The 13,103-nt window shown below is 47.1% G+C and overlaps 2 protein-coding genes across 2 annotated transcripts; one reads left to right on the forward strand and one right to left on the reverse strand.

Moving 5' to 3' along the window:
- Positions 1-2,791: 2,791 nt before the first annotated feature.
- Positions 2,792-7,364, forward strand: LOC131260200 (C2 domain-containing protein 5). Its single transcript, XM_058261878.1, has 14 exons — positions 2,792-3,101; positions 3,173-3,288; positions 3,348-3,505; positions 3,582-3,742; positions 3,808-3,995; positions 4,081-4,283; positions 4,360-4,524; positions 4,601-4,769; positions 4,843-5,178; positions 5,248-5,868; positions 5,943-6,325; positions 6,407-6,573; positions 6,643-6,915; positions 7,096-7,364. Exons 1-14 carry the CDS (start codon positions 2,925-2,927, stop codon positions 7,159-7,161), a joined length of 3,183 nt encoding a protein of 1,060 aa, XP_058117861.1. The 5' UTR covers positions 2,792-2,924; the 3' UTR covers positions 7,162-7,364.
- Positions 7,365-7,738: 374 nt separating this feature from the next.
- On the reverse strand, positions 7,739-9,344 carry LOC131272237 (innexin inx1). Its single transcript, XM_058273904.1, has 4 exons — positions 9,096-9,344; positions 8,916-9,023; positions 8,338-8,846; positions 7,739-8,262 (listed from the first exon to the last, which is right to left on the reverse strand). Exons 1-4 carry the CDS (start codon positions 9,342-9,344, stop codon positions 8,025-8,027), a joined length of 1,104 nt encoding a protein of 367 aa, XP_058129887.1. The 3' UTR covers positions 7,739-8,024.
- Positions 9,345-13,103: the final 3,759 nt, after the last annotated feature.

A 13,103-nucleotide genomic window follows, 5' to 3' on the forward strand; every position in this document is an offset into this window, starting at 1 on the left:
CACTCGGTTGAATTGTTAATCACTAGATACACTTGGGCTTAATTTGCCCGTTTTAAACATGCCGTTTTTTAACGACGATTACACTCCGTGAACTTTTAAATAGCACTTGACGCCAAGCGCATTGAGCCTCTTACGACAAATTATGTGTCCGTATGCCGACGGCCTTTTTTGGGCATTCCCTTTGACGCATCGGCAAACTTATTGTTTCACTTGAAACTACGGACACTTCTGTTCTTAAGGCAACAGAAAACCTATTTTAAACTGTTCTTAAGGCGACAGCACACCTATTTTAAACTGTTCTTAAGGCGACAGCACACCTATTTTAAACTGTTCTTAAGGCGACAGCACACCCTTTTTTAAACTGTTCTTAAGGCGACAGCACACCCTTTTTTAAACTGTTCTTAAGGCGACAGCACACCCTTTTTTAAACTGTTCTTAAGGCGACAGCACACCTATTTAGGAGAATTCGTTCTCCGAGTACAACCCGCGCGATGTTGTACTCCTCTCTGGAGCCACCATGTAACGAGGCGGTTATCCGAGCGGGCGCGAAGGTGAACCCGACCGAGTGCGTCGTCGTTTCTCACGCGAGAATTTTCGCCGGATTTGGAGGTCCGTCGATTTCGCGTATCAACGTGTTCGGCCCGTGTTGTGACGTGCCAACAACGGTGCAAACAACGTGTGATACGGAGATCTGAAGTTAGGGCAAGTCGAGAACCCGGTCCGCAGCGTGACGTGCCGCTGAACGGAGAGGTGTTCCGCGAGTTATCCTAACTCTTTTTGGACGAGGAATTGGGGTGCTTTAGTATGACCGGTCCGAGTCGTGACGTGCCGACAACGGAGAGGACCACGCAGAAAGCAGGAAACTTGTCGAATTTTCCAAAGTTCCGTCCGAGCCGTGACGTGCCGACATCGGAGAGAAGCCTTCGGAATTTTCTCTAAGTTTTTTAGGAAGGTTCTTACGAGAAGCCGGTCTGCAGCGTGACGTGCCGCTGAACAGAGCAGAATCTAGCGTAAGCTTGGAAGGGTTTAGGGGTATTTCGGATTTTCGGTGCTTGGAGTAAAGAATTTCGGGTACTTTACTCGTAGGTGTCCTGGTGAAAATAACTGCTTTATTAAAAGTTTTGAGCGTTTATATACTAAAATGCTCCTTATCTTCTAATGAACGTAAGCGAGATAGAGGATCTCGCTCTAACATGCGAGATTTCCTGGTACGGTTCGATCCTCGTTACGCGATCTTCTATTCTACTCTTTCCGCGTGGAAAGCGCGACCTAGAATTTATCTTGTTTACTTAGGTCTTTCTAGAATCCTTGCGAGTTTCGATGTTTATGATCTTAGTTTGATCTCGCTTTCGAACGCATCGTTGCGTGGGTCTTATCTTCGTTTCATTTCGTTAGTCGACCACACGCATCGCCTAAACCTCTTGGTACCGACGCGTCGTGTCCTTTCATTATTGTGTTTATTTAGGATCACGATCGCGAACGTACCGAGAGTTTACATAAAGGATCTAAGCCTAGCGAAGTTTACGGGCGGTCCCGTTGGTACCGCGTTATCGGCTATCGCCGGTTATCCTTATTCTCGTATCCTTCGCGCTGTCCTAAACTAACGGGCGTTGGAAATACGATCTTTAACGTTGTAGATTTTAGTTAAGCGCGCAAGTTCTTCCGAAGGTTCCCTATCGTAAAACATAAAAAATATGTTTCCGGCGCGATTTTCTGCGCCTGGCGATCTCGTCGCACTTTAAAGGGGGTATTCTACCTACATTCCTTCAAATTTAATTTCTTGCATAATTCGGTTAGGCGAAATCCTAAAAAATGAACGAAACATATCGTCCGTTCGTAACAGTAGCAGAATAAACAAGGTATATACAATTTCACCGTGGGATACAGCCCTGCACGACAAAATCAAACTGTTTTGTTCTGTGTCGTGTTTGGCAGCGCTCTGTGAACAGTCCAACAAACACGACAAACACGACACTGTTCGAAGGGTGCTCTGCGAATTGTCGTGAAGAACTGTCACTCATCCCAGCAGCAAGGTAGCAGAATAAACAAGGTATATACAGTTTCACCGTGGGATACAGCCCTGCACGACAAAATCAAACTGTTTTGTTCTGTGTCGTGTTTGGCAGCGCTCTGTGAACAGTCCAACAAACACGACAAACACGACACTGTTCGAAGGGTGCTCTGCGAATTGTCGTGAAGAACTGTCACTCATCCCAGCAGCAAGGTAGCAGAATAAACAAGGTATATACAGTTTCACCGTGGGATACAGCCCTGCACGACAAAATCAAACTGTTTTGTTCTGTGTCGTGTTTGTCGGACATGTTCGATGCAGGTTGACAGAGCACCTCCATACGATTGCTTGGGTTTGATCGTTTTTTTTTGTCGTGTTTGTCGTGTTTGTCTTGTTCGATAGCTGACAGAGCGCTGCCTTTGTCTGACATGTTCGATGCAGGTTGACAGAGCACCTCCATACGATTGCTTGGGTTTGATCGTTTTTTTTTTTGTCGTGTTTGTCGTGTTTGTCTTGTTCGATAGCTGACAGAGCGCTGCCTTAGTGGTTCAGTTAACCCCTGGTCAAAGCTTTACGCAAACGAGTTTGATTCTTGCCGCAGACTCTTGCGTTTTTATATGCCAATAGTAATTAGCTTGTCAGGTGTCGTCGCGTTTCGTGACGGGACGTCGCGCTATAGTCTAGATCTCGTGGTACGTCAATGAAAACCTGTCAAACCAAACGTCAAACAAAAAGAAAAACATGCAGAACATGCAACTTCGTAATCGAGATGTAGTCAGTGTTGTCAACAGAGCAGCAGGCAGAAAGCCGTAGCATTTTCCCGTGAAAAAACCGCATCGATGGGATTAAAGTGTTCCTGCTAAGCGTGTTTGTGTTTTACAAACGGCAGGGTGTTATTATCACATAGCGCAGGATGCCGGGAAAAGTAAAGGTGAAAGTCCTGGAGGGCAGAAACCTCCCGGTGATGGACCGCAGCAGCGATACCACGGATGCTTTCGTGGAAATCAAACTCGGCAACGTCACGTACAAAACGGATGTCTGCAGAAAAACATTGAACCCGCGCTGGAACTCCGATTGGTATACGTTCGAGGTAGACAGTGCCATTTCTCGCCGGGTGCCACGTGTTCCGTGCAGTAATATTTACAATCAATTTCGTCTTAGGTAGAGGATGCCGAGCTGCAAGACGAACCATTGCAGATCCGGTTAATGGATTACGATACCTACACGGCAAACGATGCGATCGGCAAGGTGTACATTAATCTTAGTCCACTGCTGCAGTAAGTAACATTGGTGCGCTACCATTTATTACAAAGTAACAATGTCCAACCCTCACCAGCAAATCACCCTCGGATAATGGGCCAATATCGGGATGGCTACCGGTCTACGACACCATTCACGGGATCCGGGGAGAGATCAATGTGATAGTTAAAGTAGATTTGTTCACCGATTTCAACAAGTTTCGCCAGAGCTCCTGCGGCGTGTTGTTCTTCCATTGTAAGTAACTACTGTCGTGTTGAATCAGACAACGGGGCTATGTGCAGCGTTTCTAATGTTTTAAAATTGCTTTCAGCTTCTAATATACCGTATGGTTATAGTATTGCAATGTACCACGGATTCGTGGAGGAGCTAGTCGTTAATGATGATCCCGAGTACCAGTGGATAGATAAAATTCGTACACCCCGAGCCTCAAACGAAGCACGTCAGCTAGCATTTATGAAACTGTCAGCACAGGTGAGGAGCACGCAATTCCGGACTTTGACGTACCGAAACTTGTATGTTAATTGATTCTTATTCAGGTCCAACGTAAAATTGGCATAAAAGCAACCGAAATGGGCGCCAACGCTGTGATAGGCTACATGCAATGTTACGACCTAGAGGGCGATGTGGGAGTCGTTGCTCGTGGCATCGGAACTGCCGTCTCGTTAACAAAAATTAACGAACCCATCGGACACCAGCATATCGGAGAAGAGATACTGTTGGAAGAGTAAGTAGCGGCCCGCTGTATCTGTTATTTCCAGAGTGGCTATAACATACACGTACTTATGTCGCTCACCATCTCTTTCCACTAGGCCAAAGATTTCCGGGTGTTCCGATTATGGCGACGTTACCCGAAAAACGCCGGGTATCGGTGGTGATGTAAATAATCCTGCAGCTGGCAATAGTCCAACGAAGTTGGGCACCCCGATAGCAGGTTCGCTGCAAGCAAAGGATACCGTTTACATACCGATGTGTAGACGGTCGTCGGATTCGGACCTCAGCATTACACCAAAGGGTAAGTGGGGTTGGGTAGTGGTGGATATAACCCTGCTATTGCCTAAATTGTGTGTCAATCGGTGTTCCATCGCTAGGCAGCTCATGTCCACTGGACAAGAGCATTGGTATAGTGCGCAACTGTGGAGCAAACAATGGCAATACTAAATCGATCATGATTATGAACTATGACATGCTGGAAATGCTAGAATATCCCTTCTTCACCATGACAAAGTATCCGGCTGGTATTATTCGACACATAGGTAAGTGAAGCAACAACTTTCTTTTTATTTTGAAACCTGTTCCTCATCTGTATTTACCACATTTGGTGCCACACAGGGGCGACTGTGACGGCGCGCTCGGTGAAACTCTTGGAGCGCGTTCCGAACCCCAACGAGCCGGAAACGCGTGACAGTTGGTGGAACGAAATCCGCACCGAGGTACGGTCACATGCCCGTTCGTTGGGATGTAATGTCATCCTTGGATACGTCGAGCAAACGACTATTGAGTAAGCTAGATTTAAAACTGTGTGTGCATTTGTTTGCTTCTAATGCTTAATATCTTTCTTTGACCACTTTTAGTGACGATATTTGTGTGCTCTATGCAACCGGAACGGCAGCGGTGATAAATCTTCAGTTCGGCAGCGATATGTGGGTGGCTGACGCGTCGCTAAACACTTCCGGTGATGGAGCAGGTACCGGTGATGGAAAGGAGCACATGACCTCTTCCCTCGATAGACAGGATTTTGACCGCGATTACAGCGCATCGAGGGAACACACGCCCAACAATACGGTGGAGGGTGATGGGACGTACGACGGGCCGGCGGGCTTGCCCAGCAAATGTACCATCTGTCACGTTCCGTACTCTTTGGGATCCGTAAGCTCTCGGGTCAACGCAGCAAAGTGTTCGATGTGCAAGTAAGCCTTCCCATAGCATTTGAAGTAAGGAGGAATTGAGTGCTAGCAAAACACTTTATTTCGCTACAGGAACGGTATCGTGCCGGATGTGCTGATTACAACGATTGAAGTTCCCGAAGGGATGGCCGTGTCGGGGCGTGGATGTCTCATCCAGGCACATACGTGCCGGATGAAGCGCGATCTGAAGAGTGAGGCAAATGGCAAAGAGATATCGGACGCCCTGCCCTTTCTCGAGTACGAACTGTACAAGTTGCTGGTGAACAAGCTGAAAATTAAGGGCATGAATGCAATATTCGGTCTGCGATCGACCATTACGATTGGCGAGCGAACGATCGTACTGATCGCCACCGGGACGGCCTGCTATCTGACGGCCCTGCCGAAACCGATGCTCCCAAAAATCGTCGAGGGCACGCAGGTGATACAAGACAGCCAACGAATCCAGGAGCTACAGCTGATGGTGCAGGGCATCGTCGAGCGTAACATTCAAGCGTACCAGCTCCAGAGTGTCTACGACTCGGACGCGGAAGTGATGCAGTCGAACGCAACTGGCACGGTCGGGCGGGGGGATGACCGTGAGAGCAAGGAGCTAGATTTGGCGTGTATGCAGAAATCGGCCTGTGTCCTCGAGCTGGACGATAATGTCGACTGGGACCTGCTGGCGATCGCGAAAGAGCCCGAGATCGCACCGGAGTGAGTTACCCGGCAAGAAATCGATCCAAGCAATCAGTGATTTCTCATCGGGTTTGTGAATGTTTTCTTTACAGTGGCTTTTCGGTGGTGAATGTACAAACGATGCCCGGCCAGTCCGCGGAACTGATGGAGGGTGTGCGCAAGTTCCAGATGTTCACACAAGTTTGGCGCGCGAAGCTACCGTTCATTCAGCAACATACGACGCGCAATCTGAACAAACACTTCCAGGAACTGTTGCAGTTAATCTACTACAAGCTTCGCACGATGAGACCGTGTGTGCTGTGCGATCTTCGTTTTAAGCTTGATCTGCCCGAGACGGACGAAATACAGATCGTAGTGTCGGGTATGACGCTCGCCCTCGTAGACAGTTTCAGCAATAAGTTGAAGCGAAAAACTAGCTCGCATGTCCAGCAACAATCATCTGCAGCGGTTAACGCGGGATCAGTTCGAAACAACGGTAACTATCTTGAACAAGCGAATTCAAACCGAATGTTTTAACACCTGTGAACACCTTATGCTTCTAACTTTATGCTACCAGATGACGAAATGATGTTTTCGTTGGACGAAGACTCGATGGATACTTCTGGACCTCCGGCGGCACCACCCACAACGCCCCTACCTGCTGTAGTCAAGACGCTTAAAGCACGCGCTACAAAATCAATGGCTTCCTCACATCACACAAAGTTGAATCGTCCTGGTAAAATGGTACGTATAACGGTCAAATATGAAGAAAATGAAGGAAAAAACATTCTATTTTACGATCGTTTTCCACAGATACAGCTGCGCGATGGCTACGGTGTGGACATCACGCCACTAAGCTATATACCCGGAGGGCGGATAAAAAATTACCTAGGCAATCTGAACTTTTTCTTCATTCGTGAAAGTACCTCGATCCGCGAAACCGGCGGTATCTGTGGATTTGTACAAAGTTTCATTGCGGAGGTTCTATCGATCGTACGCGCGCATGTGACCTCACTCGGCGGGAACGCAATGATTGCATTTTATCTCAACGATCTAACGCTCATGGACAATGTACACAAGAATCAGGTTCGTAAATACTTTTTAAGCTGTTTTTAATTGTTTTCATTTAGTCAGTTTCTCCATTACTTGCGTAGCTCGGAATCATAAATTTGGGAGGCATTAATTTTAATGCTTCATGTGCACATCGATCCATCAAAAGAAAGGCATTAAAATATAGCAGTAATCTTTACTGTTCTCCATTTGCAGGGTCAATGTCTCGTCAGTGTTGGTGGGGATGCCGTTAACGTATCGTTCCACAAAGACGACAAGTAATGTGAGTTGAAGCGAGCAAAAAAAGGATGTTTCTAACTAAACTAGAAACACGCACCATCGCGTTAGTAGTTTGGTCGTAGAACCTGGCTTCCTTTTAGGCACATTTTGTCACAGACCAACCACAAACCAACGTCAAAAGATCCATTTCCTAGCTAATTTGAAAATGTTTGATGCTAACAAAGACAAATGCAACGAGTTCGAGATTTCTATGGTTGTTTATTGAATCAACGTACTTTCTAATAAAATCAGTATTTACCGTTTTCCCCTTTCCATGCCTCACCACAGTATCCGGTTTGGAATGTTCTGGATACAGGACACGTTAGTTATCTTTTTGCTTCTTTTGGAACCACCATCGAAACTCTCTCTTCTCTCTCTCTCTTTGTCATGTTTACGAGACGATAAACCGAATCCTACCTTTCGCTCTTCGGTACGCCAATTACAGTTCTACCACTTGTCTACCGGTTGTATAGTTATAGAAAAAGATCGTTTCTTCTCCGAAAATAGCTTTGCTTTGCGCGATGAAGTGTCGTTTCTTATAATTAAGATTGTCGGCTTACACGAGTATAAATATAGATCATTTCTTAAAAAGTCGATAAAACATTTCTCTTTAAAACGTTATCTGAAACATCCGTGGAATGAGTTTATAGTTGCTTAAAAAACGTGCCTTTCTTTTGCACGCGTGGCACTCAAGGAAACCTGATATTAGTCTGGCATTGGAACGTTCTGTCGAGATTTCGAGTGATCACGAGATTCCGGTTTCAGGAAGTCTTCGCCCATTTCCTGGCAGCTCTACGGTTACTAGTGTGTTTCTACGAGTGTTTGTGTGTGCGAGTTTCCGTTCAAGATCGTGACGAGGGGTGCCATTAGTGCATACGCTTTTTTTCGTTGTCCGGATCATCGTTCATCTGTATCCGCTTCGAGAGCTCCGTCGCAACATCCTTGTAGATGATGGGATCTAGGTTCCGGGCCAGCATGTACATGATCCACCAGTCGCCGAGGTCCAAATGAGAGGAAATGGATTTCGCCACTTCGCGCGGTACCATCCGGTTCCGGCTGTTCAGCAACCGCGATCGTACGCCCGGCACGAAGATGATGATGCCTCTGTGTCGGGAATGGAGAAGAACGATGGTTGTAAGTTATTCGCTTCGTTCGATGTCGTAGGAGAAAACAACATACCTATAGATGATTAAACCAGCGAGGAAGACGGCCAGTATGATAAACCAGAACCAGATGAAAATGTACGTTTTCTCGTTCACGATGTTCAGCGGCAGGATACACATGGCGTCGTGCTTCTGGATCGAGCCGGACGCACCATACTTGTAGAAGTTGCACTTGGTGACGCGCGGAAACACGAACACCATCGGGTCGGCCCGCTGCTCCTGCGTTCGCTCCGAGTACTGCAGCACCTCCCAGCCGTACGACAGGAACTCCCCATTGAAGAACCGGTTCATCAGCCACAGCTGCACGATTATGTTCACGAAGCAGAGCGCCTCGCACACCCAGTACCGGATGGCGTACACCTTGTGGCGCTTCATGTGCGTCAACAGATAGTCGAGCAGGATTTGCTTTTTGGCACACTTTTCCTGCTCCTTGCACGCACCAATGTTAAGCCCCATCACGATCATACGCATCAGGCCTCCCTCGATGGCATCCCAGAGGAATTTGGGCGTGTAGCAAGCGATGGCCTAATTTGGAAGGAGAAGATTAGATCTCTGGCTAATGCCACCATATGATGCCCAGGACGTCTCACCTACCTGGAAGAACAGCACGAAGCACACCCACTGATAGTAGGTGTAGTATTTTTTCGCATCTTCGTCGTCGAAATCGTTCGATATGCCAGGATGAGCTACTTCACGTCCCACCTGAAAAAATTGACAAAGCAGTGAACCAATTAATGAAGTTATTTAACCAACGCAGACAGGCAAATTTCTTACCTCCCTACGAAACGCGTCCGGCATGGTGAAGGTGCTAGAAATCCAGCAGAACGTGTTGACGACGTGGGGCGGCACGCCGCCAACGATGCAGCTGATCGGATTGCCCACATACTGGGTGGCCGTGATGATCAGGCTACAGGCGAGCAGCAGGGCCGTGGTGAACGTATTGTGCAATCGAAACACGATGTTGTCCGTCTGGATCTCCTGCCATTTGAAGTACTGCTTCAAACCTCCGAGTAGTTTAAACATGGTGGAAGCTGTTCGCGATCACAGGTACCAGCACGATCGTGTATAGCGAGGCTCCGAAGCTGCTCTGCGTTTGAATCCAACCACAGCCACTACCTGGACAGGGTTATTGCATCGTACGAATTGTGGAACACGTGCTTGCTGCCGCCGGTCTGGTTGCTTACCCGGTCGATTCTAAAACGGTTCGAGAAAGAGCAAATCGGACGAGTGAATATTGGTAGTTTATCGCTTTGCCAGCCCGGAAGATAACCTTTGAATGTTCCATAACAACATTACTGCTTTGTGTTTTGATAGTCCAACGTTGAATGTTTATTGATCATTAATTTATACATAAACTGTTGTGAGTTATTTGCTGTGGACCAGCATTTGCATCGATGGCATATGGAACATTTGCGAGCGAGCAGTCCCCCTTTATGTCCCATTTCCTTGGAATCGGTTTCAAGCGGTTGTATATCATCTTTCTTCCCGTGGTTATCGTATACATGCACAACCTGATAGGCTGAATGTTTCGCATTGTTTCTCCAGAAAAAAATAGCATATTCATCATGTCCGGGCACTTGCGTCCCGTCCGTCGCTTTCAACCCGATACCGGCGTCGGTACCCGACCATCCCATTGACATCGTCGTGTTTATTTAGCTGATGTAATTGAAATCCTGCACGGCTGCTCGGCTCCTTCTAAGACATTCGACTGCGACAACACCATGCCGAACACGGACGGTGGGTGCACACGTTGGCTAGCTAACGGAATGTCAATTGGTTAAATTAGAGCCCCAATCGGGCAGAAACGCGAATGGTTGTCTCAGGTTCGCTTCTCAAACGGGGGTCAAGTGGAGGAGGTACAGCATAACAGTTCTGGCTTAATCTATCGAGGAAGAAAGGAGGGTTGTTGCAATTGCTTGTAAACATGATGGCCTCCTGCGATACGAACAGTTTTCTGTTCATAGTATTGTGTGTTATTAGATCCGCTCAAAGCAATCTTCACAATCGGGAATCATTCCTTTGAGAGGGTTTCAGCGTGCCTTATCGGTTTTCTTGTGCCATGTTGGCAGAAAACAAAACAACGGGGTAATTCTTTACGAACGACTCGCCACGCACTTGGCCAACTGAGTAAACAATCCGTTGCCACGACGCGATCGAGAGGAGCGAATGAAAGTGATCGTTTGAAAAATTTTGAAATTCATGTTGAGTTGACAAAACGTGACTCTAGGACTCGGTAGCTTTTTGACTTCTTTCAACCATTTTTACCGCTTTCTGGCCAACGATTTTCACATGTTCATTGAACCATGGCCTGACCACACTTTGCATCTCCATGTTGGCGTGTTCGCCAACGAAATTCTAATTAAAATTCAATCAACATCTTTTCGCCACTTCTTGCCGTGGACATATACTTTGCTCCTTCGCATACTGGTCCAATCCGTGGTGTGACCGTTGTTGGCTTTTAGAATTTTACGGTTCGGTTTGCCACTGGAGAACCCCTTCTTTGGCCATGCGCTTCGTTCGCTTCATGGAAGTGAGTGTCGTCCATGGCCGACCGATGGCAACGACGGGTTGCTTGCTGCCGTACATTCGTATGCGTTAATTGGTTCTGTCCACGTAGAACGTCACATCCTACACAACGCGCTCAACCTCCCAATCTTGCCCGGGCCGAGAATCCTCCCCTAAGGGCAGCGCGATGATAACTTCAGCGTCGCGTTTCGTCGTCGCTCTAAGACGACGGTGGTTTGGGTTGCCACGAACGAAGGAACTGGAAAAGTAGTACACACAGAAGCAGCCGTTAGGGTGGGGTTTACGAAAGGAGCGCAAACACTGCCGAGAGCGAACGAGATGGAATGAAGATTCCAATTCAGCCCAATCAAACATTCCAATTCCATTAGGGCAAGCAAGCACATGCCGCGGCCACGCGGCAAGACCCGGCTGCAGGTCGAGGCCATCAGATTTCTTCTCCGGTTCGCTTCACCATGCGCCCTGGACCCCGTCTCTGCAGGCCCGTTTGGTTCTTTGGCTGTCACTTCTGTGATGCTGTGCGGGGTCCCTACTGCTGCCATTGATGCTAAGCTAATACGTGATCTCTCATGGTTGCTGCGCTTGGTGTAAAGCGTGATTTTATTTAGGGCAGTGATTCCCAAAGTTTTGCAAACTCTACGACCTGTTTGGGGGCAGTCACGTGCCAAACACGTCACGTTTGGTCGTGGTTGTTCACAACAATGAACACCAGATTAACATCGTTGTTATTCACACCAATGCGGTGTATAACTAAATTACCATATCCAATCCAAAAGTCATAAAAATGTTGTTGTATTACTATTATTATTATTATTTATTTTATTTTGTCTGCACGCAACGGCTAAACAAAACATAAAATTAGATGAATAATAATAATTAATACTATTGTATTTTTTATTATTCAAAGAAAATGTTACGAAAACATGTTCAGACCCTGTCCTACAACTAGGCTCCACACCTACTTTCATCTCAATAAGAGATTTCCAGATGAAGGTTGTTTTCATTCCTGGTAACTGATAACAAACTTCATAATACTATTGCTTCATCCTACAGATTGTATTCTCGTTTTTGTGTGGTTGCTAAAGTCACACCCTTGCCAGAGAAGCTTGGTGCGCGGGAAGTGTAGAAGGAGAAGAAAAATCTTGATATGTAATAGAAATCTTGGAATAATGGCATATACTTTAATTGATTTTTTTTTATTTCATCGTAATTTGTTTACAGCTTAATTGTTCAATCATGTGCTTGTACGGAGTTGAAATGAGATCAACCAATATAAGCATACCAGCATCCATTGCTGGACCAGTTTGGGAACCACTGGTTTTGCGGGACGCAGCACGGCCTCCTTGGATCACCAACGGCGACAGGTGATTGGTGGGTTGCATTGAGTACTGCACCCCGCCACCCGCTCTTCCCGTTGCAATGTAACACATTTTGCATTCGGGTTTATTTCAAAATTATGCAAAAGTCTTTCCAGTATTACCATAGATCCGTCTGATTCTCTCCCTCCTTCGAACTCATGATCGTCGCTTAATGATCGTGGTCAAGGTGTGATGTCAGATTGCCAACCGATGAGTAATGGGCGTTTTAGAAAGCAAATTAAAACTAAATGTAAATCTCCAGCCGGTGCAGCTATGCCATGGTTTGCTGTTTGCACATGATTCTGAACCAAAGGTTCGTTTACTGACGAGACGAGTCGGTGGGCCGACATCCAATCGTCCATGCGCTGCAAACCAACCGCGCAGTAAAGGTTAATAAAAATGACACTTGTTCAGCGGCGGTTCTCATCTGCTGTGCCATCTACTACTGTCCCCCCCCCCCCCCCCCCCCCACCCATCCCGCTACCATTCTCGGTGACCTCAACAACACCGACAGCGCCATTGTTCGTTTGCTTCACGAGATGAGATGAGATGAGGAACGGTGTGCGGATGTAGCATACGTTCGGTATGGTGGCCCGAGAACGGAAAGTGTGTCCGAAAGCGGTCGGATGCGCCTACATACAGACATATACACACACACACAAACTTGGACGCATCCACACAGACACACAACCAATTATCTGTGGCTTTTCGATCTCGCCGATGATTCTGTTCCTGGCTGTTGGGCTTATGTTGATGCTGGAGCGCATGATGCTGGAGGCACCCGGGTGATGTTCCGTGTGCCATTCCATTCCGCCCACCCCGTACACCACCCCGTCTCCCGGTCGTTTCGGTAAGAGTCATTTCGACCCCACCGAGGGTTCGGTGTACGAAGAAAATTGGG

This window comes from Anopheles coustani, chromosome 3 (genome assembly GCF_943734705.1).
Source record: "Anopheles coustani chromosome 3, idAnoCousDA_361_x.2, whole genome shotgun sequence".
NCBI classification, from domain to species: Eukaryota; Metazoa; Arthropoda; class Insecta; order Diptera; family Culicidae; genus Anopheles; species Anopheles coustani.

Excerpts from the sequence above, each read along its gene's own strand:
- LOC131260200 (XM_058261878.1), top strand. The coding sequence starts at position 2,925 with ATGCCGGGAAAAGTAAAGGTGAAAGTCCTGGAGGGCAGAAACCTCCCG. Across the intron at positions 3,743-3,807 it reads TTATGAAACTGTCAGCACAG|GTCCAACGTAAAATTGGCAT; the intron begins GTGAGGAGCACG and ends ATTCTTATTCAG. Across the intron at positions 6,326-6,406 it reads GGGATCAGTTCGAAACAACG|ATGACGAAATGATGTTTTCG; the intron begins GTAACTATCTTG and ends TTATGCTACCAG.
- LOC131272237 (XM_058273904.1), bottom strand. The coding sequence starts at position 9,344 with ATGTTTAAACTACTCGGAGGTTTGAAGCAGTACTTCAAATGGCAGGAG. Across the intron at positions 9,024-9,095 it reads CGGACGCGTTTCGTAGGGAG|GTGGGACGTGAAGTAGCTCA; the intron begins GTAAGAAATTTG and ends CAATTTTTTCAG. Across the intron at positions 8,263-8,337 it reads GCTGGTTTAATCATCTATAG|AGGCATCATCATCTTCGTGC; the intron begins GTATGTTGTTTT and ends TTCCCGACACAG.